At 44.4% G+C, this 23,981-nt stretch overlaps 1 protein-coding gene across 1 annotated transcript in view; it reads left to right on the top strand.

Moving 5' to 3' along the window:
• Positions 1–23,981, top strand: part of TPO (thyroid peroxidase) — a 945,924-nt gene that overhangs the window by 50,000 nt on the left and 871,943 nt on the right. The window contains exon 3 of the mRNA XM_086925200.1: positions 16,096–16,265. Within this exon, the coding sequence (XP_086781326.1) occupies positions 16,096–16,265 (170 nt within the window). The remainder of the gene's footprint in view (positions 1–16,095; positions 16,266–23,981) is intronic.

Here is a 23,981-nt window from a genome sequence, read left to right as displayed (position 1 = left end):
CCTGGACCGGATCAAGCATCCTAGGACCGGTTTCGGATTCATAATCCTCATCAGCCAGGCTATCTTGAATCCAGTGGCCAAGTGAGCAAGGGACTCACGTCTGAGCATACCCTGCCAATTTAGGACGAACAAAGTGAAACAAAAGGGGATGATGGTCGGAGCGATTGAGCAAATCAAACACTCACCCCCAGTCAACAGATCTGGGTTTAATCCATCACAATTCTTTAGCTCACTCAGCCACCCCAGTTCAGACATGGCCATATGCAAATCAGCCTGACCCTGTGCCTCATGGGAACAGTCCAGCCCGAACTGTCAAGCCATGTCTTCCCTGTACCGGAAACAAGCCTCCTGGGACCGGTTTCGGATTCATAATCCTCATCAGCCAGGCTATCTTGAATCCAGTGGCCAAGTGAGCAAGGGACTCACGTCTGAGCATACCCTGCCAACTTAGGGCGAACAAAGCGAAACAAAAGGGGATGATGGTCGGAGCGTTAGAGCAAATCAAACACTCACCCCCAGTCAACTGATCTGAGTTTAATCCATCACCATTCTTTAGCTCACTCACCCACCCCAGTTCAGACATGGCAATATGCAAATCAGTCTGACCCTGTGCCTCATGGGAACAGTCCAGCCCAAACTGCCATGCCATGTCTTTCCTGGACTGGAAACAAGCATCCTGGGACTGGTTTTGGATTCATAATCCTCATCAGCCAGGCATTCTTGAATCCAGCGGCCAAGTGAGCAAGGGACTCACGTCTGAGCATACCCTGCCAACTTAGGGCGAACAAAGCGAAACAAAAGGGGATGATGGTGGGAGCGTTTGAGCAAATCAAACACTCACCCCCAGTCAACTGATCTGTGTTTAATCATCACCCTTCTTTAGCTCACTCACCCACCCCAGTTCAGACATGGCAATGTGCAAATCAGTCTGACCCTGTGCCTCATGGTAACAGTCCAGCCCGAACTGCCATGCCAAGCATCCTGGGACCGGTTTTGGATTCATAATCCTCATCAGCTAGGCTATCTTGAATTCAGTGGCCAAGTGAGCAAGGGACTCACGTCTGAGCATACTCTGCCAACTTAGGGCGAACAAAGCGAAACAAAAGGGGATGATGGATGGAGCGTTTGAGCAAATCAAACACTCACCCCCAGTCAACTGATCTGGGTTTAATCCATCACCATTCTTTAGCTCACTCAGCCACCCCAGTTCAGACATGTCCATATGCAAATCATTCTGACCCTGTGCGTCATGGGAACAGTCCAGCCCGAACTGCCAAGCCATGTCTTCCCTGGACCGGAAATAAGCATCCTGGGACCAGTTTCAGATTCCTAATCCTCATCAGCCAGGCTATCTTGAATCAGGTGGCTAAGTGAGCAAGGGATTCACGTCTGAGCATACCCTGCCAACTTAGGGCGAACAAAGCGAAACAAAAGGGGATGATGAACGGAGCGTTTAAGCAAATCAAACACTCACCCCAGTCAACTGATCTGGGTTTATTCCATCACCATTCTTTAGCTCACTCAGCCACCCCAGTTCAGACATGGCCATATGCAAATCAGTCTGACCCTGTGCCTCATGGGAATGAGTCCAGCCCAAACTGCCAAGCCATGTCTTCCCTGGACCGGAAACAAGCATCCTGGGACCAGTTTCGGATTCATAATCCTAATCAGCCAGGCTATCTTGAATCAAGTGGCCAAGTGAGCAAGGGACTTACGTCTGAGCATACCCTGCCAACTTAGGGCGAACAAAGCAAAACAAAAGTAATGCCCAATTGCTCAAATTGGCAGTTAAAATCATCTCCAATAATCTTGAAGTTGTGCATAAGGAGGGAGGATATCAGGATTGGTAGTTGGCCCCTACTGATAGTTCTTGAGTATACATTAACCAAGGCTAGAGATCTTACAGAGGTGAATTCCAAAATGACCCACATTAAGTCAGGGGACCAAGTCTCCATCTCCCTTCCCGAGCATCCTAGGTAGGTGACAATCCATATCATCAACCCCCTTAAGGTCCATCGCTCACTCCAGCCACAGCAGGTTTGGAGAAGACCGCATAGCCAGGGCATCTTAATTCCCCCATAGACAGGTTACCTGGAATAGCATTATGTTCTTATTGTCTATCAATGCCCCCCAGTCACTGAGATCTAGCTTATTGCTAAGGCCATTAAGGTTCCAGGAGACCAATTTTAATAGTATTTGTCAGGGTTTGGACAACTGTCAGAGCTATGTCTATTTTTGGCTTTCACTTACCCACCCAGGGCAAGCAGCCCATATTATTGGGGTTAGTGGCACAGCTCAGGTCTGCAGCTCCCTATTTTGCACCAGCCCTCATGGTCACCCTCCACAACTTTTCTCTCTCTTCCATGCTAAGAAGACCCTCATTCTGAAGACAGGATAACACAGGAGCTAGTTTAGGACTTCCATCAGGCCTTTCTCCACCCAAGATACAACCCAGCTGTTCTGCAGACAAAGCTACTGACAGAAGATCCTCGCTCTCAAGACAGAGTAATACAGGAGTCAGGTCAGGACTTCCGTCAGGCCCTTCTTCACCCATGATGCAATCCAGCTGTGTTGCAGACAAAGCTACTGTTGGTTAAACCCTGCGTTGATGGCACACCCGACCTGGAGCATCAGACTCTCCCAACAACCAGTTTTGACGGAGAGCTTCTTGTAGGGTCATGAGAGTCCTGGGCCCACAGTATCAGTGAGTCAACGAACCTCATTTAAGGCCTCAAATCTTTTTAATACAGGTACAGCATAACTGCATGTCTCGTATGTATGAAATGGATGGAGGGAGGGATTAGGAATAAGGATTTAAGGGTGGACATTAAAATGATGGAATCTATCTAAAGGAGGTCTGTGAAAATAGCCTAGGGGAAGAATAGACATAACTGAGTTCTGTTGCTGCATGGCTAGATCACAATAAAACAAATCCATTACCAATTGTGGATCCCTAAAATTGATAACAATACAGTCCCCTGATTTGTCTTTATGGCTTTTCTCAATCCAGCAAACCTTGCAAGTTAAAATTATGTCTCCTGCTCTAGAAAGGGGAAAGCGTCTATGCCTCATGAGCCAATATAAACATTTATTTTTAAGTTCCTTGTGTGAATATTTCTGGTTGCTATTCGATTCAGGGATTCCAGTTAATACCACAATATATGGGCATGATGTAGAGGTAGATAGCTTCACTGCCACTGACCTGGGGACCTGTTAGGGCACCCGTGTAGTTTACTGATAGTGCTATCTATGGGCAAACTCAATTCCATGCCCTTAGGCCTCAACCATGCCCTCTTATTATTAGACCCGTCCCCTGTACTGGAATGCCAGTGCACCTCCAGGTCGGTGGTCGGGATTTGAACTGTCTGGCATCCTACATCCAAATGGTCAGTTTTACCCCCACAGCCTGGAAAATCAGCCCCCCCAGGAGTCTGTTTCAATAAATCCAATTGCATCGAAAGAGGATGCAGTTCTTCTAGAATAATGGTTTTGATCTTCTCCAGAATGGCCCTTGTAAAATCCTCTAATCATGGGATTGCTCAACTTCTGGTATGCTATTTGTACCGCTAGGTGATAATACAGCCTCCCTAGATCTGAGAGCACATTTGTTAGATTTCTATGGACAGCGTAGCGCAGGCTTCCATTTGACCACACCCCTGGCAGGCCTTCTCTCAATACGGGCACTGACATGCTCCCTTCTGGGCACCTGTAGCTTGGGTGTGGGTATTTTGTGGCCATTAACTTCTCCTTCTACAAATGGTTTATTCTGGTCTACTTGTAGGACTGCACCAAACATGCCATCTTCCTCCCCTTTTTGGGAATGTCATTGGGAATTGTCAGAGCCTAAACTGTCAATGTCTACCATTGGGAACTGTTGAAATGGATTCTGATTCTCAAATTGGTTTGGATTTTCTTTGGGCATTGGATTCATATTAAATCTGGGATTCTCCATATTCTGTGGGACGATCAGGACTTGTGGAAACTGCATCATTGGAACCTGTTTTTGCATTGGAGTGCCGCTCGTAGCGGTATTTTGGGACACAGCACGCGCCACAGCCGGGAGTGAGGGAGACAGCGGGACTTCATTGCCCAGGAGTCTCCGCACCTACTACCAGCCAGCTCCTCCCCCTGCATCTTCATAACCGCTCGCGGCCCCCACTTCGCGGGAGCCGCTCATAGCGGTATTTTGGGACAAAGCACGCCGCCACAGCTGGGCGTGAGGGAGACAGCGGGACTCCATTGCCCAGGAGTCTCCGCACCTACTCCTAGCCAGCTCCTCCCCTTGTGTAGGCCTGCCTATATTACAAGACACGCCCACCGTGACGCGGGACGCGCGTGGGCACGCGCCGGGCGAAGCCCGTGCCAAGGGCGGGCCTTTTTGAGCCCGTTCGAGGAAGGAAGTAGTCCGGGCCAGGCCCACCCTCTAATGACTGCCTTGGACATAGAGGACCATTGCCGCCCGGTAAGTTAACTAACATTGTCTCAAATCTACGCAGTGTGGAGTACATTTGTCCGAATACTAGTAATGGCGACAGGGATCTCCAAGGATAAACCAGCAATGAACAGTGCAGGTATGATGGGGACTTTGGACTATTTCTTCACAAGAGCGTCAAAAGCGTTGGACCAAGAGATAGCAATAACAGAGCGGAGGCTATCTCTTGATGTGCACGCCCACCCTGTTTTACCTGTGAATGGATGTACCCCGCTTAACTCACCTGCACCTGATCTATCTTGTGGTAACAACTCCCCCTTTACGGTGGCTAACACAATAGCGGAGGTTCCACCAAACATAGCTATAGAAGTGATGGCATCGGCTCTGGCATCTCCTTCTAAAACAAGATCATTAACAACTACCACAAAGAGCAGAAAAGAACATTTATTGTTAAGGCAGAGGGCGAATAAAAAGAAACGGGAAAGAATCACTGTCGCAGTAAACTCATGAACCTGGGGATGGACGATGTTAGTAGGGCAACCCCGGTCCGTCCAGAAGAATTGGAAGTAGCATCAGGTGTAGCTGAACTGGCGGCCCTCGATCTATTGACTGCCGAAACGCCTTTTGCGAATAATGCTTTCTGGGACAAAATGGGGACTTTCTTTGCTGATCTTTTGTTGCCTTTTATCCACAGACTGGCTACTGTAGAAGCTAGCCTAGTATCTGTAACCAATGTTCTAAACCATATTGCAGGGGATGTAGCTATATTACCTAAAGCTGACGATAAACTTGCACCTGTAGCTCTGGATGGTTCAAACATTTCGGCTAATACTGCAGGTATAGCCACCCCAGTACTTATAAATCACAATGATGAGGGGGTGGGCAGGCTATCTGTACCAGATTCTATTGCACCAGATGATGGGAGAGCGGAAAGGGCCAGAAGAAGGAATGTGGGCATTGTTTGCAATATGGGGCAAGCTTCAAACATAAGTCACAATGCCAACATATGCCCTGACACGAACGTACCTAAGCAAAAACAATGCACCAGTAATCCAAGGCGCCTAACAATTGATTTACCGCCCCAATCTAGCCCATATGTGGTGGTTTTGGCCAGTGTTCCTAGGTTGATGAATGAGTGCGAGAAATCTCATACCTCACTCAAAAACAAAGTCACAGATTGGTTAAATAAAAATAGACCACTCCCACCATCAGTGACTAGCGAAATTTTACTTGTCTGTAGGGAAGTGTAGGTGGGTCAAAGGCCAAAGGATATAAATGGCGATTGTGTATTGATACATTTTAGAGACACATGGATAGCACATCATATTTGCCAATGGCCTCATCTTTCTCCCACAACAGCTATCCAGTCGCTTCCCCTGGCATATTTCTATCTCCCAGGTCAATTGCACACCAACACTGGCTCTGGCCAACTATGGACCCGGGTAGGTCGCCAATTGGACGGACCAACCCGAGGAGAAACTGGTGAGTCGATTGACCCTGTGACATTACCAGTACATAACAGATAGAGTGGGTTGGATCTGGTCGATTGACTAGGGTGCACCCTGGGTACAATAAACAAGATTTGATCGAAACTGACAGGGTCGAGGGAGCACCGGGGCGAAATCCACAAGAAAGGAATGGCCAGTGCAATACTAGGACGAGGCAGGTGGGAGTTAATGGGTCGAATGAAACAACCCTACCTAGCCCTAGTAATAGTCAACTCTTTGTTGATAGTGGTAGAGACCCTAGGACTCTGATAGCATCGGTTGATAAACATCCAGTGTCTATAACGTGTCCAGTGACCCAGACTGATGCAGGAAACACGGATCCAGTCGGTGGCTAGGTTGAGGGTACTGGGCCAGATTCACTTAAAATACTATCATGGAATCTGGCAGGGCTCCTCAATAAGATGAGCTGTCCAGAATGGGGCTCTTTTGTGGCCACTAGTGATGTGTGTCTCTTTCAGGAGACTTGGGCCCGATCCGTGCAACACAGGACTGGTTATGCGGCATTCGGTGTGCCAGCTACCTTGGGAGGGAAAGGCCGCCCATCCGGGGTCTTGACAATTTGGGTTGGTACTCACCTTGGTTGCAGTGCCAAATCATTAAAAACCTACTCCAGAGACATCCAATGTGTAGTTCTCACTTGGCCCAATGCACTTAAACTTGCACTGATTAATGTCTATTCTCGACCTGTTAGCCTAAGCAATGAGTCTATTACTATTGAGGACTTAGCCCTTTTTATTCCCACTATTCTGAGTGACATCCGTTTGGTGGTTGGCGGTGACTTCAACTGCCACTTTGAATCCCTAAAAGGTTTAAACGATGAAGTGCTAACTGCAGAGGACGGCCATTGGTCGATACCCTTGTCCCAGGTTCCATCACCCTAGACATGGACGCCGCTTGCTATTCAAATTACGGCACTCACCCTAAATAACTCCTTGAGAGCGTGTAATGGCCGAACTATTTCGGACATTCCAGCTAAATCCACCTACAATAAACCTGGACACACGTCTCTTATTGACTATATTTTAGTTGAAACAGGGTTCTGGCCACTAATTAATGATTTTACTGTTTCTATTAGAGCAGATAGTGATCATAACACACTAATTTTAGAATTGGGCTTACTATACAGTAGTAGCAAGGGCCATTTGGCCTCCAGTGCCAATGATGACAGTCTTATTGTCTCCAACGATAGACGTAGAGTCAAATGGCTAAAACTATGGGAACACCCAGACCAACTATGGAAAGTATATAGTCTTACAATTCCCTTATTTATGGAGGTTGCAACACTAAATAATCAACCACCATCATCTGAGCATTTCACTAAATTGGAATCTCTCCATGAGGATCTACTGAGAAATCTGGGTGAGATTCTAAATCCCCGGGTTTCGGGGAGAGTAAAAAAGGCGCCCCCCATACCTTGTATAATCCTGCATGCAGGAAGGCTGAATCTGAGCTATTGCAGGCCATTAAAGAGAATAACGGACCAATAATTAAAACCATGAGGGCACACTACAAACATCTGATTAAATGTGCCAAGATAGAGTGGGACCAAGAGAAATGGTCCAACCTACCGTTGGCACTTGCAAACAAAGACCCGTGCAAATTCTGGACCATTATCAATAATGGATGCAGTGAGTCAAAGGCAGCAATAGAATCAAATATAGCTCCAAAGGCCTGGGAAAGACACTATTGGTCACTATATTCCACTGAGAGACTCCCTGAGAGCACCAAGGACTCGTCTGTTCTCCCCACACTGGCGGTGGACACGGAGGTGATTGAGTTCATGGTGCTTGAAGTCAGCAATGCTATTTCGAAACTTGCATCAGGGAAAGCCCCTGGGTTGGACAAATTACCAGGGGATCTTTTTAAACAAGAGCCTAAAATCTGGGGCCCATATTTCCAGATACTATTCAACACAGTCAGGAGTGGCATGTCGATTCCATGTACTTGGTTGGGCGCAGATATAGTGCCCATATTCAAGAAGGGCTCTCCTTTGCTCCCCTCCAACTTCTGACCGATTAGTCTCTTTGATGTCCCTCAATAGATCTTTGCAAGACTCATCCTGGACCAGTTGCAGGACTGGATCGATGAGCCTGCAATTCTTAGTCTTTATCAGGCAGGGTTTAGAAAGAACACCTCCACAGTTGACCAAATTTTCCGCCTACAACTACTCTATTGGAAAACAGTGAGAATAGAGGGTGGCAGCCTCTATATGGTGTTTGTCGACCTCCGTTCGACTTTTGACCTTGTACCTCGAGGGAAACTCTGGGCTGTTCTAACTGACCTTGGCGTCCCCACCCATCTCCTGAACATTTTGATAAGGTTGCATGAGGCCAACCTTGGTCAAGTCAGATGTGGAAAAAATGGCACGCTCTCATCCAGATTCCCAGTAGGCAGGGGGGTAAGGCAGGGCTGCATGCTTGCTCCGACACTGTTTTGCCTCTATGTCAAGGGGGTAATTGGGCACCTTAATGGAATCCAGAACAATGACGCCCCAAAGTTGGCAGGTAACAGGGCCCCAGCGATTATGTTCGCTGACGATACCCTTTTCCTCTCCAAATCCCCAATGGGTGTTCAGCGAATTTTGGACGGCTTCCAGGAGTTTTGCACTGTTAGAGGTTTGGAGATCAACACCTCAAAAACAACATTTATGATCTTTAACCCACCGAGAACCTCACGCCCAAATCCAAGATTAGGGGCGACGACGCTAGAAAGGGAACACACTTTTGACTATCTGGGGGTGACGTTAACCGAAAACCTGACATGGGGACCCCAGCAGATTAAGGCACAACTCAAACTGGCGCAACTTTCTGGCAGAATCCTTAGGCTTTCCAACAAGTCCACTATTAAACCTGTGAGACCACCATTGGAGGTTTATAAAACACAAGCTAGAGGAGCCGTTATGTACGGGGGAGAACTCTGGGGCTTCTGCAATAGGTCTGAAATCAGTAAAACTGATAACAAATTCCTAAGAGGGCTTCTGGCTTTACCACTTAGCTCCCCATTGCTTCCTCTGAGGTTAGATTTGGGAATTAGACCTATTGATGAAGAGCTAGCCCTAAAACCCCTGAGATTCTGGTGCAGGCTCTGGGTTACCCCGGAGCTTATACACTACAGAGAGGAACTCAAGGAAATATTGATTGCTACAGGTTCAGGAAACATTCCTTGGCTCGCCTATATAAAAAAGGAATTCATTAGGCTAGAGATTCCAGAATTATGGTTAGACCCAGAGGATGGCTGCAGACGACTGTTTTGAACTCAATTAACACATATATTTCGTGCCGACAGACTTAATGCTGCACTATCTAACCCCCAAATTGGTTCAATTACTGCTTCCTTTTAGCAAGTTAAAGACTCTCACCTATTCAAGCAGTTCCTCGATGATATATACCCTGTGTTAGCAAAAAAAACGATATGTCCAGTGGAGGCATGGTGTAATTCCGCTGCGAGCATTTACTAGCAGGTGGTCATCCTCTGCTCCGAAAAAATGTCCGGCTTGCGAATGTGACACTGAAAGTGAATTACACGTGCTGTTTTTCTGCCCAGGGTATTCCAGGGCTAAGAATTGCTGGCTTGTTCCACTATGCAAGAATCTAGCCTTTAAACAATGTATGTATGCATTTAGAATACTTAAAACCGACACAACTGGTCCGACCGTATGTGCCGTTTCAAAATTGTTGGCTGCCATGTGGCATAAGCGCAGGCTCCTAATTGCCTGAACTTAAGCAGGATTTGCACACGCTTACATGCTGTCTTTTAATTCTGTTTTTTTAACTTAAATATGACATTTATTTATTTTTGAAGCTATTCTACGCTTTTCTTGTGTCGTATTTGCATGAACTGATCCAATTTGCCAGAGGATCGATTTGCTGCTATTAATTGTACTATTTTTTATTGTCATCTATTTGCACTGTTTTTAGGTAGTACTGCTGTTCTCTTTTATGGCATTTTGCCGAAATAAAGATTCTCTGACTGGCATTGGCATGTGCATCTGCTGAACTGGTACATTGACATTCTATATCTGCATCTGATTTCCTCCTTGCACTTGACCATTTCTGCTAAATCTATCTGGCTTCAATCTACATCTGCAATGCTGAAGTTATTTTCTTCAGCATTGCAACATCTCCACCAGAATTTGGATCTATCGGAACACCTCTACCTTTACCTTGTGAAACACCAAATTCTCCATTAACACTTTGGATTCCACCCTGATTTACTGTGAATGACTGATTTCGAAAACCTTTCTGAGAAAACCTCATCTGGTCTAACATGAACTTCTCCTTAAGCTTTTTCAGTTTCATCTCTTGTTTGACACAGCAATACATTGCATACCTCAGGATCTCATCCAACAATTTTGCCTGACAGCAAATCACACTCTGTTGTATGTGCAAACTAATCTCTGGTCTTAATCCAAGATCAAACGGTGTTGTTGAAACACCTGAAGCAATCTCTCAAAGTAATTATACTCTGATTCTTTTTGCACTAGTGATGTTCTTTTAATCTTTACTCAATCAATATATTTTGGAGCAGGCTTGCTTTTCAGAAATGTAATCCCTGCATCATATTTCTCTATAACCACAGGAGATGGTGCAGTAGAGTGCACATCACTCTTTGGCTCAGCATGTGGCCATTGTATAACAATTTTTCACTCAGCCCACAAATCACTTGGCATTACAATATCAAAGACCGTGTCCGCACAGCTTCAAATGTTTAACACATCCGTCAACTCGAGTATACTACTGTATAGATTTCTCTATCAATTTTGGAATATTTTTCATAAATGCTGCAAGATCTTCCCAGCTCCAAGGTAGACGAATATACCCTCAACCTAGTATTTCTCTCAACGGATAAGTTGAAGCTTCTTCTTAATCTGTCACTGTTTTATTATTTTCTTCTACTGCCTCTAATTGTTTCTTGATCTTTTCATTTTCCTTCGCTCATTTGCTCTCTAGTTTATCAAATTCACTGAACCTATAAAATGCATTATACTAATTCAGTGATGTGTAATTGCATTCCTGAAGAAAGCATTGTCTCAGTAGCTTATTCTTCCAACTGTACCCTGAAACGTTTCTAGAATGGAACACTTTTTGAAATATCATCTTCATATTTCCTAGCTAATTCTGGTAATTTTTCATGTGTAGTCGCTGTAAATTGAGTAGTTTTTTTACTCAAATATATCAGCTCTTTTTCTTGATACTAAATCACATGCTAAACATCCTCTAATTACTTCTTATAGCTCTATTTTTAATCTTGAAACAATCAATTGTCTCTCCTTCTCTGTCTCCTGTGTAGTGCTAACATGTTTTTCTGTCTTTTGATTCTCTGCCATTTCTTGAAACCATGGAGTAAAGATCCAATTTTCAAATTGGTTTGTCTAACCCTGTGTTACTGATGTCGTAAAGACATTCGTTCTCCCTTCTCTCAATGATTGAACGGTGGAGTCCAGGCAACAATTTGTGAATTCTGTGATGTCGGAATAAACCCTGGCAATGGTGCTCCTCCAAAAGCTGCTTGAACTACTGCATTTTGTTATACTTGAAGCAGTATTCACTGGAAGCATCACCGTATGAACCTTTTCAACTTGTGCAGGCGCCACTTTAGATATAATAGGTTGAACAATAGGCTGTGCAATCTGTGATGGTCTTTCAACGTGAATTATAGTTGGGTCAACAGGGGCTGAGGCCACTGTTACATTAGATGTTGAAGAACCCTCAGCAGTGGTTGGAGGGGCTACATAAGGTTGTGGCTACGAGGGTAACAATGCATTCAAAATGCCATCCCTGAATCTCTTCTGGAAGCTGAATTCTTTGCAACACCCTTCTCAAAGGTTTCCATATTTCTCCTAAATATTTCAGTAGTAATAGCTGGATACATTCTAGTCTCTTCAATTATAGCTTTCCTCTGTCTCTATTGCTCCTCATTTCATATGCATCTGAATATTTACGCACTGCTCTCTCAGTTTTACTCTGGTATTTCTCTCTTAACATGTGCTGTTTTCACCTAAAAATGTAATGCTTCATTGTGTGGGACTAGGTGGTAGCTTTATCTCATATAATACTCAGAACATGTTCATGGAAAGATCAAGAAATAAATATTTTATGCACATTTAGCATTTTTGAGGTCTAGGACAAATAATCTGGATGCTTGCTACAATCTTTGCATTCATACACGCTTTATTTTTTCATCAAAATGTACACGTTAATTCTGCACATGTATTATAAACGATACTATTTTCTTGTTTAATATTAAAATGCTTTCCCAGCTTTATAATTTAAGGCACTGGATTAATTTACATGTGATCCAAAGAGAACCAACAATCATATGACTGCCTGCTTGACGTACTAAACAGAAACCCTGTTCCGGCATTATAATATTTTGAGAGTTCCCTTCATATCTGGAATCCGAAACTCATGACAATTGTTGCTCCAAAGCAGGGCGGAACAATATCAGTCCACCTCCAGGTGTTCAGGATGGTATACAACGTTTCAACGTTTACCACGCATTTTTTACCACACACTACACTTACAACACAGGCATTACCACGCATACCATTACAACGCATTGCACTGGGGGGCGCTCTAGGATAGGGAATAAGTTTAATTTTATATCCAACACCTTCCCTAGTGTCCATGGGGACTGGAGTTGGAATGTAAAATTATACTTACCACTATCCAGCACCTCAAAGCGCTATGCGTTGTAACGGTATGCGTTGTAAATACAGCGTTGTAATGGTATGCGTGGTAATAGTATGCGTGGTAACGTCATACATCCGTTCAGGATTCAAACTATCCTAATAAAGAATGGGATGCCCTCACTTTCATCCTCGGCTGCTTCCCTAAGGATTACAGAGTCATTGGCTTTCAATCCTCTTTGAGCTCTTTCTTGTGGGTGTTTTGATCACTGGGGTCCTTTGAAGAGTGTTGCAACTCCACCGGCAACCTTCAGAAAATAGGGAACAAAAACTTCAGAACATAACATGTACACTGCATTCTTTATCAAAGAATCTATCAAACAAGCAAGAGCCTTATTTAGAGGCACAGAGTGTATGTATCTCTCCTTCCCTCATCCCTGTGCCACAAGTATTATAGAGATGGGGTGTGTGCGATCTAGCAGGCCCCTGTTAGTTACTGGATTCCCCTACATCCAAATAAGGAGAAGAGGCAAGGTGAAATTCCATTGGCATTGGGAAACCGTGCCATGCTTCTGCTTGCCAACTTGTTCCCTTGGTTGCAATCTAGCAATGCAGTCAGCTTCCAACCCTATACCTAGATGAAATAGCTTTAAAAAATATAGTGTAAAAGGGTGGCAGGTGGACCATTCTCAATCTTTACTCTGCAACAGAATGGGGGAAGGCGCCTGGTGCAGATATAGGTGCAGTTCTGCTTCTTTGGATTGTGGTCCTAGTTCTGCTGACCAAATCCTGAAAAGTTTGATAATATTCGAAACCCTGCACGTCTCCCTAGTCACTCACTCTTAAATATTTTATATACACATTCCTGAGCACTTAAGGTGAAGGCTATGTCCACAAAAACACTTGTGAAATTCAGCATCTGGAGTCCCAGAATTTACTTGATTCATTTCATTTTCTATAACTAATTACTTTTGTAGACATAGAGCAACTCTAAACTCACTTCAGAGAACTAGGAGGAGACTTAAAGGGAACAAAGTTATAGAATTATGGTAATCAGTTATGTTTCATACCAAAATCTTTCATAAAAATATATAAGGGATTCTTAAAGTTTATAAATGTATTGTCCAATCAAAGAGTACAAAGGTAATTTCAAACAATGTAGTATTTTCAATTGTGTGTTCTGCCACCAAATATGTGTCTTACCACTTGCACAGTGGCTAGTTTGGTGTGAGTAGCCGACCATAGGTGCTTGGTCCACCTGTACAGAACGAGTAGGTCTGCAAGGTAGCTGTCTAATCAAGAAAACCGTACACTTGAGCATTGGTTTTGTTGCTAGTCACTGGAGGCATATGATGGCTTATGAAATGTAGTGAGTAGAATCTTCAAAGCACAAAGTGCATCACCACCTGTATAGAATCCATCTGTATGGTTTAATGTTGTAAGTTTAAGCGGGGTTTTCGAAAGTGAGAATTAGAGTGGGGTGTGTGTCCCTGGAAGCATTCAGTGACCACCCCAAACGTGAAAGGGAGTTTTTTACAAACATTTTTCAGGTTGTCCCCCCCCCCCCCCCAACCCCCCAAATGGAAAATAACTTACACAAAAGGTAGAAATCGAAAAGGAAAGTGAGTATAGGACAGGGAAGGGTCATACCTTAAGGGGATGTAAAGGAAATATTTTTCCATAGGCAAATCATTTGTGCAATAAAATAATCCAAAGACAAACCCCCATTCATTCTTCCTCAAAACAGGTCCAAGGGTTGCACGATCTCTAAATACATCTTTACACCCACACCTGATGACTATGCCCAGTTTCATTACCCCAAACGGAAAGAAAAACCTAAGAAAATTAGAAAATCATGTACCAGATTCTTACATATTCACCACAATGACTATCTACTACTAGATATTTGCTCACTTATTTCTCAAACACTCCTAAAAGAAGTTAACTTGTGCAGTGTACGTTATGTTCCACATATAAACATCAACTGTGTTTCTGATCATTTACATTAAGCATAATGTGGTTGAATGTTAGCCATGCAAAAAGTCCGCTAAAAAGCAAATGAAGGACCAACCGTAAGGCTGGATTATTGCAGCTTCTAGTGCATAGCCCTTGACGGAATGTGAATCTGCAGAAATGCCTAAATATGCAGTTGCAGCACCCCCAAAATAGCCATGTTAGAGCTTAGTAGGTGAATGAGCAATAACAATGCCTTTAAATTATGTTTTTATCTTGTCACATTTTCTGTGGGTTCAAGGACAAAAGGCAGACGTCAGTTCTCAGACTACGTCTTCTGACGAATTGCTCCTTATTCTGTTTACATAGAGATTGGTGTTTACTTTTCTTTCTCTGAAAAGTTGGAGGATTTTGTCGAGTGAACTATCCGACAATCTATCTTGGGTACAGTGAATGTGAAAGGAAAGGCCGCAGGTTCTCAAGTTTTTCTAACACACAAAAAATGAAAGTACCTGTGTAGTGTCATGTAAATAATGAAAGCTGGAACTCTTTTGGTTCCTGCTGAACTCCGTTGACCTGTGACGTAAGCGGTGGATGGTAATGAAGTGAATTCAGATTTAGAAAGTTGAGTTATTGCTTACACACTGAAAAATAAAGACGTGTATAACTACTCTCCGTGTGTAGCGCACTCATTGGAGAGTGCCTCGGCTGGGAAGAATGCTACAAACTGGAAATAACCTGTAAAGATATTTTAAAATATATCCTCCCACAGTAAAGCACAAATGAAGCTATTTTTTGGTAATTCGAAATCGTGACATACAAAGGACTTAAAACTAATCAGGACTCTTTCTTTACTTGATGATTTGAAAATTGTCAATATTTTGTTGAAAGCTAAAATACATTATCATTTGTGCACTATATAATTTTTTCAGTAAAACTTTATGTCATTGCAAATTCTGTGGCCATTTCAATGGAAAGTTTGCTACAACACACCCTACTCTGCAGATTAATGGATGTGGCTTTTTTGGTGTTCTTGCTCTTTGTGAAATTCACGATCTCTACGACTTCAGTGATGTAATCTTATTAGCTGCACCCCACTCTGAACATTATTGCAGCACCCCACCTTTGAGTAATCCTCTGTTCTAGATAACTGATGGAAATATGGACGAAGTAGTAGATCTATTTAAATCTTGCTCATCAGTTGACAGCGTTGCCTGCCTCCAGAGGTGCACTATCCTCATGGTGGAAGAACCGTGACAAGAATTATTTGGATCAAGTGTAATTAAGATCTCTGGTAAGTAATCAAGACATTCTCAAAGGTCCAAAACATGTTCCGAAATAAAAATTACCGTACACTTAGAGTCCACACATTGGTAGGTAGGTGGCGTTGCAACGTAATTTTGTTTTTAAATGACAAAACGGTAGGTTATTAGAAAGAGATTAAAGTTTCTTTTTGGGATACTTACAGATCCTCATAAATCTATGCTGCTGTGCATTTTCCTGGAAATGAATTGTGGATGTGAAACATTTCGGCAAGAATAGCTCAGTTGCAGCTTACTTTTTGTTTCTTAAAGGAATGCTGAAACCAAGAAAGAGTGTTCCCCAGCTCAATTCATGGCTTTCTTAAAGCGACCCCAACAAGAGAGCTGGGAAGCATCCAGGGCAGCGGAAATAATGGAAATTACAACGCAATTGATGAGAGACAGAGCCATCTTCGAAAACAGACGATCTGGACATGTCTTTGGTAAATATATCAAAAGTAAAAATATACATCCCTTTCTGCTTCGATTCTTCCTTATTGAACTACTCTCGGTTTTCTAATACTACACCTTAATAGATGGATGACAACATTGAAAGCAGAGGACTGCAAGTCATAAATCATTGGAAATTCTTTCATATTTTAGGTCGGCGCTGGCTTTCAAATAGATATTTGAAGGCTGCGATGCAGTATTAATACAGAGCTGCTTTTAGACCATCTCTCATTCGGATCTGTTGTTATTCACTGAAGTGCACTGCTCATTTGTATGACCGGCGTGTCATACGTTGTTGGACGAGAAGCCCACCAGAATCATTGTAAAGTAATTCTATGCCTGCCAGTCAATTCACACGTTTCCAAAACTAATATATGTTGGCGTATTCCTAATTTCCTATTCATACCGCATTGCTGTATTGAATGTCATGTAAAAAAGCAATATTCGTACAGGCTGCTGTGTCACAAAATAACCATCTAATTTATTTTCACAACGTGTCAGTCCATATCAAACTTATCTCATGCAGTAGCTCCCAGTAAACAAGAAAGGTTTTGAGAGCACGCCATCTGCTAGAGGGAGTGTGGGTCCATGCCCTTAGGCAAGTTTTGCTGGGAGTACATCAGTGTTTCATCCAAAGGTCACCACTGTCCTTTATAATAGAAGAAAATGTCAATCACAGATTACTTAGGAAAGCCTCTGTGTGCATCTGCAGTTCCTGTCTCACTCTCTCTAGGAAACAGTTTACAGAGTCTCGAGAACCACTGGGCATCTTCTGGTAGGAACTGGGCATAATTGGATGCCCCTCTTTGAAATACCATCCTAGAAGCTAATCCCCGGTTATTGCTGGATTCAGTAGTGGCAACACTCCCTTAAAGACTCCTGACTCAGGTCCTCTTTGGATAGCTTAATTCCTGTCTCCAAGAAAAAGCATCATATAATGCTTCCCCCTGCCGCATTAAAAAAAAAACCAATGCAAACATCTATAGAGAGTATGGCCTAAATCCTATAGTAAGGAGGACAAGGGAAATGATAAAACTGCAAGTAAAATTAAGGCAAGCCAAAACTTCCCTAACATGTTTTTTTAATGCAATCAAAGCTTTCTCTGTCCCTCTCAACATAGCACCAGTTATCCCCTCTCACGACCCCAATGCCGATATACAGGTTATCTTTTGGCAGCAAGTCATGTCAGCTGTAGGTGCACCTCCTTTAATGGGTTATGTTATGTTATTTGTACTTATAAAGCTCACTGCTACCCTGAGGTGTCCTGGCACTAAGTACTGGTGACCTGGGAAGCATTGAGCTGCTTAGGGAGAGATGAACCATGTTTTTAAGCCTTGCGAAAAGAGATGAGGTCTAGAGCATTTCTGAGATGGAACGGGAGTTCATTCCATGCCATGCCTTGGAGGCGCAGTGGAAAAAGCTTCTGCCTCCCTAATTGGTTTTCTTAAAGATGGTGGTTTGGATTAGTTTAGAACTGGAAGAACGCAGGGTTCTGCTTGGGACGTACCATGTAAATCTGGTCTTTAGAAACTCCGGGCCAATCCCATTTACCACCTTGAAGACAACACAAAGTTCTTTAAAGCGTGATTAAAGTGGGACTGGGAGCCAATGCAATTTCTTAAGTTCTCCCCTGACCGAAGCAAACCTGGGTGTTCCCGTCAGCAATCTCGCTGCTGCGTTCTGGACCAAGAGCAACTTGTTCACATGTTGTTTCTGAACATTAAGAGAGAGACTGTTGCAATAGTCCAGGCGGGACATAATGAGTGCGGTGACGACCGTCCCTAGGTTGCTCGCCGACAGGAAGAACTTAATTTTTTTAATTATTCTGAGGACCATGAAACATGATGAAGTCACCTGGTTCACTTGGTCCCCCATGGTGAGTTTGTTATCCACCACAACACCTAAATTCTTGGCTTTCATGGAGGGTATAGGGCAAGGTCCCAAATCCTCCGGCCACCAGTACGGTGTCCAGACCTGGGGATTATTGCCACATTTTAACACCTCCGTTTCAGCGGAGTTAAGTTTTAAACAATTGGACGACATACAGGTGGAAATATAGCATATGCAGTTATGGAACCTGTCCCCCGCTTCCATTTCCGCTCACTCTGTCAGTGATAGCACAATTTGTGTGTCATGAGCGTAGGAGGTGAGCTGGAAACCAAATGACTGGATCACACTGGCCAGGGGTGCCACGTAGATATTTAAAAGCGTAGGGCTCAAGGCCGAGCCCCGGGGCACCCCACAGGGAAGCGAGAAGGGTTCAGAGATATTACCATCTAGGTCTACCATCTGAGACCTGTCTGATAGAAAAGAATGTAACAGTTTCCATGCTGAGCACTTCACAGCAATATCAGAGAGCCTGTTCAACAAAACATTATGGTGGACCGCATCAAAGGCCGCGGATAGGTCAAGGAGGATTAAGATGGCATTTCCTCCCTTATCCACGGCTTCTCTGATTTCCCCGGTAGATTGTATTAGGGCCAGCTCCGTACTGTGAAAAGCTCTAAACCCATATTGTGATGGGTCCAAGAAGATGTTGGCAGAAATGAAATTGCTAAGTTGGCTGTTTATTTCTGTTTATGTTGGGTGCAGCCCTTGGATGTGTCATGCGTTTAGGGCTACCATGACATCTATTAAATCAGGATCTTTATTGGATACTTGCCCCCTGGTGGTGCTTGGCAGGCTGTCTCATCCTGTTTTGAAGCAGCTGACCCAACTTCTCAACCCATCACTGTTGGAGGGCATTGTTAGTAAAGCCTGGAAAATGGCCTTGATCACTCCTCTGTTGAAAAACTCCCAGTGCCGCAGTCCTCCCTGCTGCACTGCCATACAGCAAAAAGAAAGGGCAGGAATGCTTTGAATCTATATGATACGGCGCATTCCTGTCCTTTTCTCCGGCGCGGGCGCACAATGGGCTGGCATGCGCCAATGCAGGCATCTTTGCACTATGGTGCAATGGTGCCTGCATCGCGTGGATGATTGATTTAGTGCAGGAAGGGATCCTGAAAATGAAAGCACGAAGAGATATGTTTTCATTCCTCTTCGTTGTGCCCCCCTAACTCTGCCCCTGGGGTGGTGTTAGGTTCTGATGCATTCCCAGGTTTACAATGCCTCGTAAATCTGGGAATGTGTCAAATTCCATGGATATTGCATAGGAACATCCACAGCAACACCCATTGAATGCCCCTTTCACACAGTTTTCTGTGTGAAAGGGGCACATGTCTATAAAGCGATGAAAAGCTTTGTAAAGTGGCTTTACGTGGCCTTAAAAATATACTGTGGCACATTGCACCCAATCTGGACCTACCTTTTTAGTTTAATAGTAGACGTATACTCCTGCTACCTATTTTTGCAAAAATGTTGGAAGAACACTTGATCCAACAACTTACTGTGTACAAAGAACTCATCAGCTAATCAGCTGTGCGGGTTGTCACTGGTTTTTTGAGGCATCAACTGGATAATGGAAGAGCCGCTCAACTGATTCTGCTAGGCCTTAATGCAGCATTTGACACTGTAATTCATACCACGCTGCTTCAAAGATTAGATGGCCTGTAAAATAAAGATATGGCCCCTGTCCTGGTTAAAATTGTTTTACAGTGCCGCACCTTCCAGCGGGCCAATAATTAACAAAGGTCACCCCTTAGTGGCAGACATGCTTCAGGAATCCAGCTTGAGTCTTTTGATCTTCATCCTATATGAACGACCACTAGCTGAGATAGTGGGAAATTGTGGCCTCACTTTTTTGTTCACTGTTCCCTGACTTAATATCAACAGCAATAATAGCGTGATACAAAAATAACATGTCAAAAATCCCTCCAGACTTTACAAAACGCTTCTCCTTGCCTCTTGCTCCACCTTTCTAAATATACCTTCACTGCGATCATAATAAGGTACCTACACTGGTTGCACATTGAACAAAGGGTGGAATTTAAGACGCTGTGCTACATGCACAAATAGTTGCCAAACAGCGGACCTTGTTACCTTACATCTTTGGTGTCCAGGTATAAGCCTCGCTGTTTGTTGCATTCCAGTCACCTCAGTACGGCTGTAATTTCTAAAATTAGGAAATTCCGACAAGGAGGCCAAGCGTTCTTTTTTCTGGGAGCAAGACTTTGGAATGATCTACCTCTAACACTGAGAGAATGCTGTTCACTCTCTGTTTTGCAAACTGTTAAAAACTTGGTTGTTCTCATCGTTCCTAAATGCTATAATTGTTTTGAGATTGTATATTGGCTTGACCCACTTACTGTATTGAGCTCAATGCTAGGAAACTTTCTTTTGGTAGTCATGTTCTTTACAAAATATGCATAATAATAATAATAATAATTGCAATGATAATAATAACTACACTAATAATAATAAGGTAATAATAAGGTGGGTACTACTACCTTAGTCATGTTGAAGCCTAACCTGAAAACTGCATTCACCATTTTCAACATCCTTCAACACTACTACCAACTTTACATGCACCTGACATTTAAAATGATGATTGGTTGGTTGAATATGCACAACAGAATGCTGCTTCCTGGCTCCTGTCAATATACTAATCTGCAGACGTTTGATTTTAAGAAGTTATCACCTAGTGTTTGTAAGACAGAAACATGATTAAAAGCAGTCAGGAGCAGGGCACATAACTTATATATTACGTTTAGAGCATTAACACATCAATTGACCAATTAGTCTTATCAACTGTTTTTTATATTACAAAGATGGGCAGTGGCTGCCACTACACTACACTTTCAGTGGGGGAAATTAGAGACAATATGGTAGTGTTGACCACTAAAAGCCAGATCAGTTAGATAGCCATAATTTGAATTCTAGCTCCCACTCTGTGCTGACATCAAGGGCTAATTTCGATGACGGGCCCAACACCGTTGTGGGATCATGACCGACCGATCGCCAGTCGGCGGTCCTGACCGCAGCATTACAATGCAACTGCACATGGTGCGGTTGCATACTCCCATTTGTATATGGGAGCTTGTGCTGCAGCCATAAACCAGCTGTATACCAAGCTCCCATAGAGAAATGGGAGGATCTGTTCATTCCTCCACTGATAGGCAGGCACCTCAAGGTGCCTACTACACGGTGCAGGAATTAACGGGGGGCCATAGGTGCCCCCCTCGGCCTACAACCAGAAGCCACAGGGTGGACCTCCGATGCAACTTTCTAAAAAGCTTTCTGTTATAACTGGGATTTCTGGTTGGCTAAGGCTTACGCCAAAACCAGGCAGAAACCACCATTCTAGTCAGGGCAAGGGAGTCACACACCAAGATAACTCCTGCTCACCCCCTTGCTAGCTTGGCACAAGCAGACAGGCTTATCCCGGAGGCAATGTGTAAAGCATTTGCGCACACACACACAACAGCAACTATCTTTTAGGAAGCAACTGAAAACCAAACCTTTCTCTTCCCCAAAACAGATTAAGACAAACCACTCTGTATTAGCCTACCGCCCACCACAGACATTATAGCGCCGTGATATCCTACTCAGGATGATTGTTTGCGCTTTATAAGCAATATTAACATTAGCATTACCAACATCCTAGGCACACCACAAAAGGAACTCCACTCAAGGTTATATAAAAATAACTTTTGTATTGTCAAAACACATCAGATAGTAATCACACAATATACATTGTGCCAACTGGCACAGCAATATTCACAAGGGATTGTTTACAGGACAGGGCCACATGGGCCACTGTCAAAATCAACACTTAGCAGAAATAGCACTTCTAGAACTTGGAATAAGAGTAGCACAAAATAACAATTATAGATCACAACCAGTAATCACTGGTGACAGGTAGGTACACACTACGCAATACTAATAACCATAGGCCTAGATCACGCATGGACATAACCTCTCTAGTATAACATACTAGGCAAAGCAAACTTCTAAGCATAAGCACCTTTAGAAGTATCACATAAGCATAAAGGCAAATCACATTACACATGGTCACATTTAGGCCTAAACAGTATAACTACAGTAGGCAATCTCTCACTAGTCTAAACACATTAGACTCTCCCCCTAAGCATAACTCACATTTAGGGGCGTGATTCACAGTGAAGTAAACTCTCACTAACATAAACCTACACAGGTAAAGTAACCTCACAATCACAGTAACATCATATTGCGCAAAAATCACATTAGGCCCTTACCATTATAAACATAGTAAAATCATATTGCGCAGAAATCACATACCAGCCCCCTGGCCAACTGGCCATCTCAAGAAGGGCTCAAATGCCCTGTGTCCAGAATGTCAGGGCGCGCTGCCACGCAGCACCAGTCAGGGGTGCGCCACCGGCGCAAACCTAAACGTTGCAGCTGCCCACTAATTGCTGGGCAGCTGGGAACAACCACAAGGGCCTAAACGCTGCAGCTGGCACTAAGTGCTGCGCAGCTGTGAAAGGCCTGGCACCTCTGTGCCATCTCCATCCCTCTCAGGGACTCTCACTCACGTTGCGCCTAAACGGTGCAACTGCCCACTACTTGCTGGGCAGCTGTGAATGACACAAGTATGCATTGGGCTCTTAGTAGCCCTTTAGAACATTGCGCCTAAAATATTGGAACCCTCTGGCTCTAAGAACAACTAGGTCCCATGGAGCACACTGGCTCCTTGAATAACTTTTTGCCACTAGGGAAAACTAGCCCGTGGGACAAATGTGCGCCTGTTGGAGCCCCACGGGGCTCTGAAAATATATATTATGCAAACGGTGGAGCCCTCTAGGGTCTGCACACACATGTGCTCCCTGGAGCACTCTGGCTCCTCAAACAAAACATAATGCCCCCAAACGTAGGAGCGGCCGGTTGCCAAGCCGGGACCGCTCGAGGCGCAACAAGGGCACGGGACCTCGACTGGCCCCAGGCAACATGGAGGCCCCACTCAACGGGGTTCCGCAAATGTGGGGGACAGCGTTGCAGCAGCCCTCTGCCAAGCGGGGCTGCCTTGACGAGAGGCACCAGCGTGGTGCATCCCCGCAACCCCCTCCAGACGATTTCACTTACCGGCTCAGAGGGGAGTCTCTCTTCGTTGCGCGGAGGGGCATGTAACCGGCAATGTGCCTCAAGCCCCGCTGCATCTCCGCAATCTCCGTGGCGCCTGCGGGGCTCCCACTCCTCGGGAGAGCCCTGCCTTTGCAGCGCCAACCTTCACCCGGTCCTCTCTCTCTCCTCGGAGACCAGGACTCGAAAAAGGCACCCGCGAGGCTCCGGACGTGCTCGCAAGCACTGGCAATGCCCACCACCCTCACTTCCGGGTCGCGATAGGCAACGCTTCGCCAGACAACTCGGGCAGCGGCAGTGAACTCTTTGGGGCAATAACGAGGGGTGGGCACCCTCGCAAGATAAAACAACAATAGAAACGGGGTGGGCACCCGTGAAATAATTAAATAAACGGGGTGGCACCCGTGATAAAAATAAGATACTCAAGGCGCAAAGCAGCAAGGTGGGCTCTCGCAATGACGGCATCAGGAGGGAATCCCTCAACCAGGGCTGCAGCCACCGTGCTACGCAGCCCATGGTCTCCCCTCACCTGGGGGTCGAGCAGATTCTAGCGCTTTGCCAAAGATAAAGCACAGAGAGGCTGCTGAAGGTCCTGGCAATATTAGCAGCCATAAAAAAAGGATCCCAGCAGCCCTGTAGAAATAAAGATGGAGCAAGCAGCTCCCAAGGAAAAGGAAAGTCCTCCAGCCTCCAAGTCCATCAGGAATCCA

This window comes from Lissotriton vulgaris, chromosome 6, assembly GCF_964263255.1.
Source record: "Lissotriton vulgaris chromosome 6, aLisVul1.2, whole genome shotgun sequence".
Classification (NCBI taxonomy): Eukaryota; Metazoa; Chordata; class Amphibia; order Caudata; family Salamandridae; genus Lissotriton; species Lissotriton vulgaris.
Note: the sequence above shows the minus strand (reverse complement) of the source record. Positions and strands in the feature narration are given on the sequence as shown.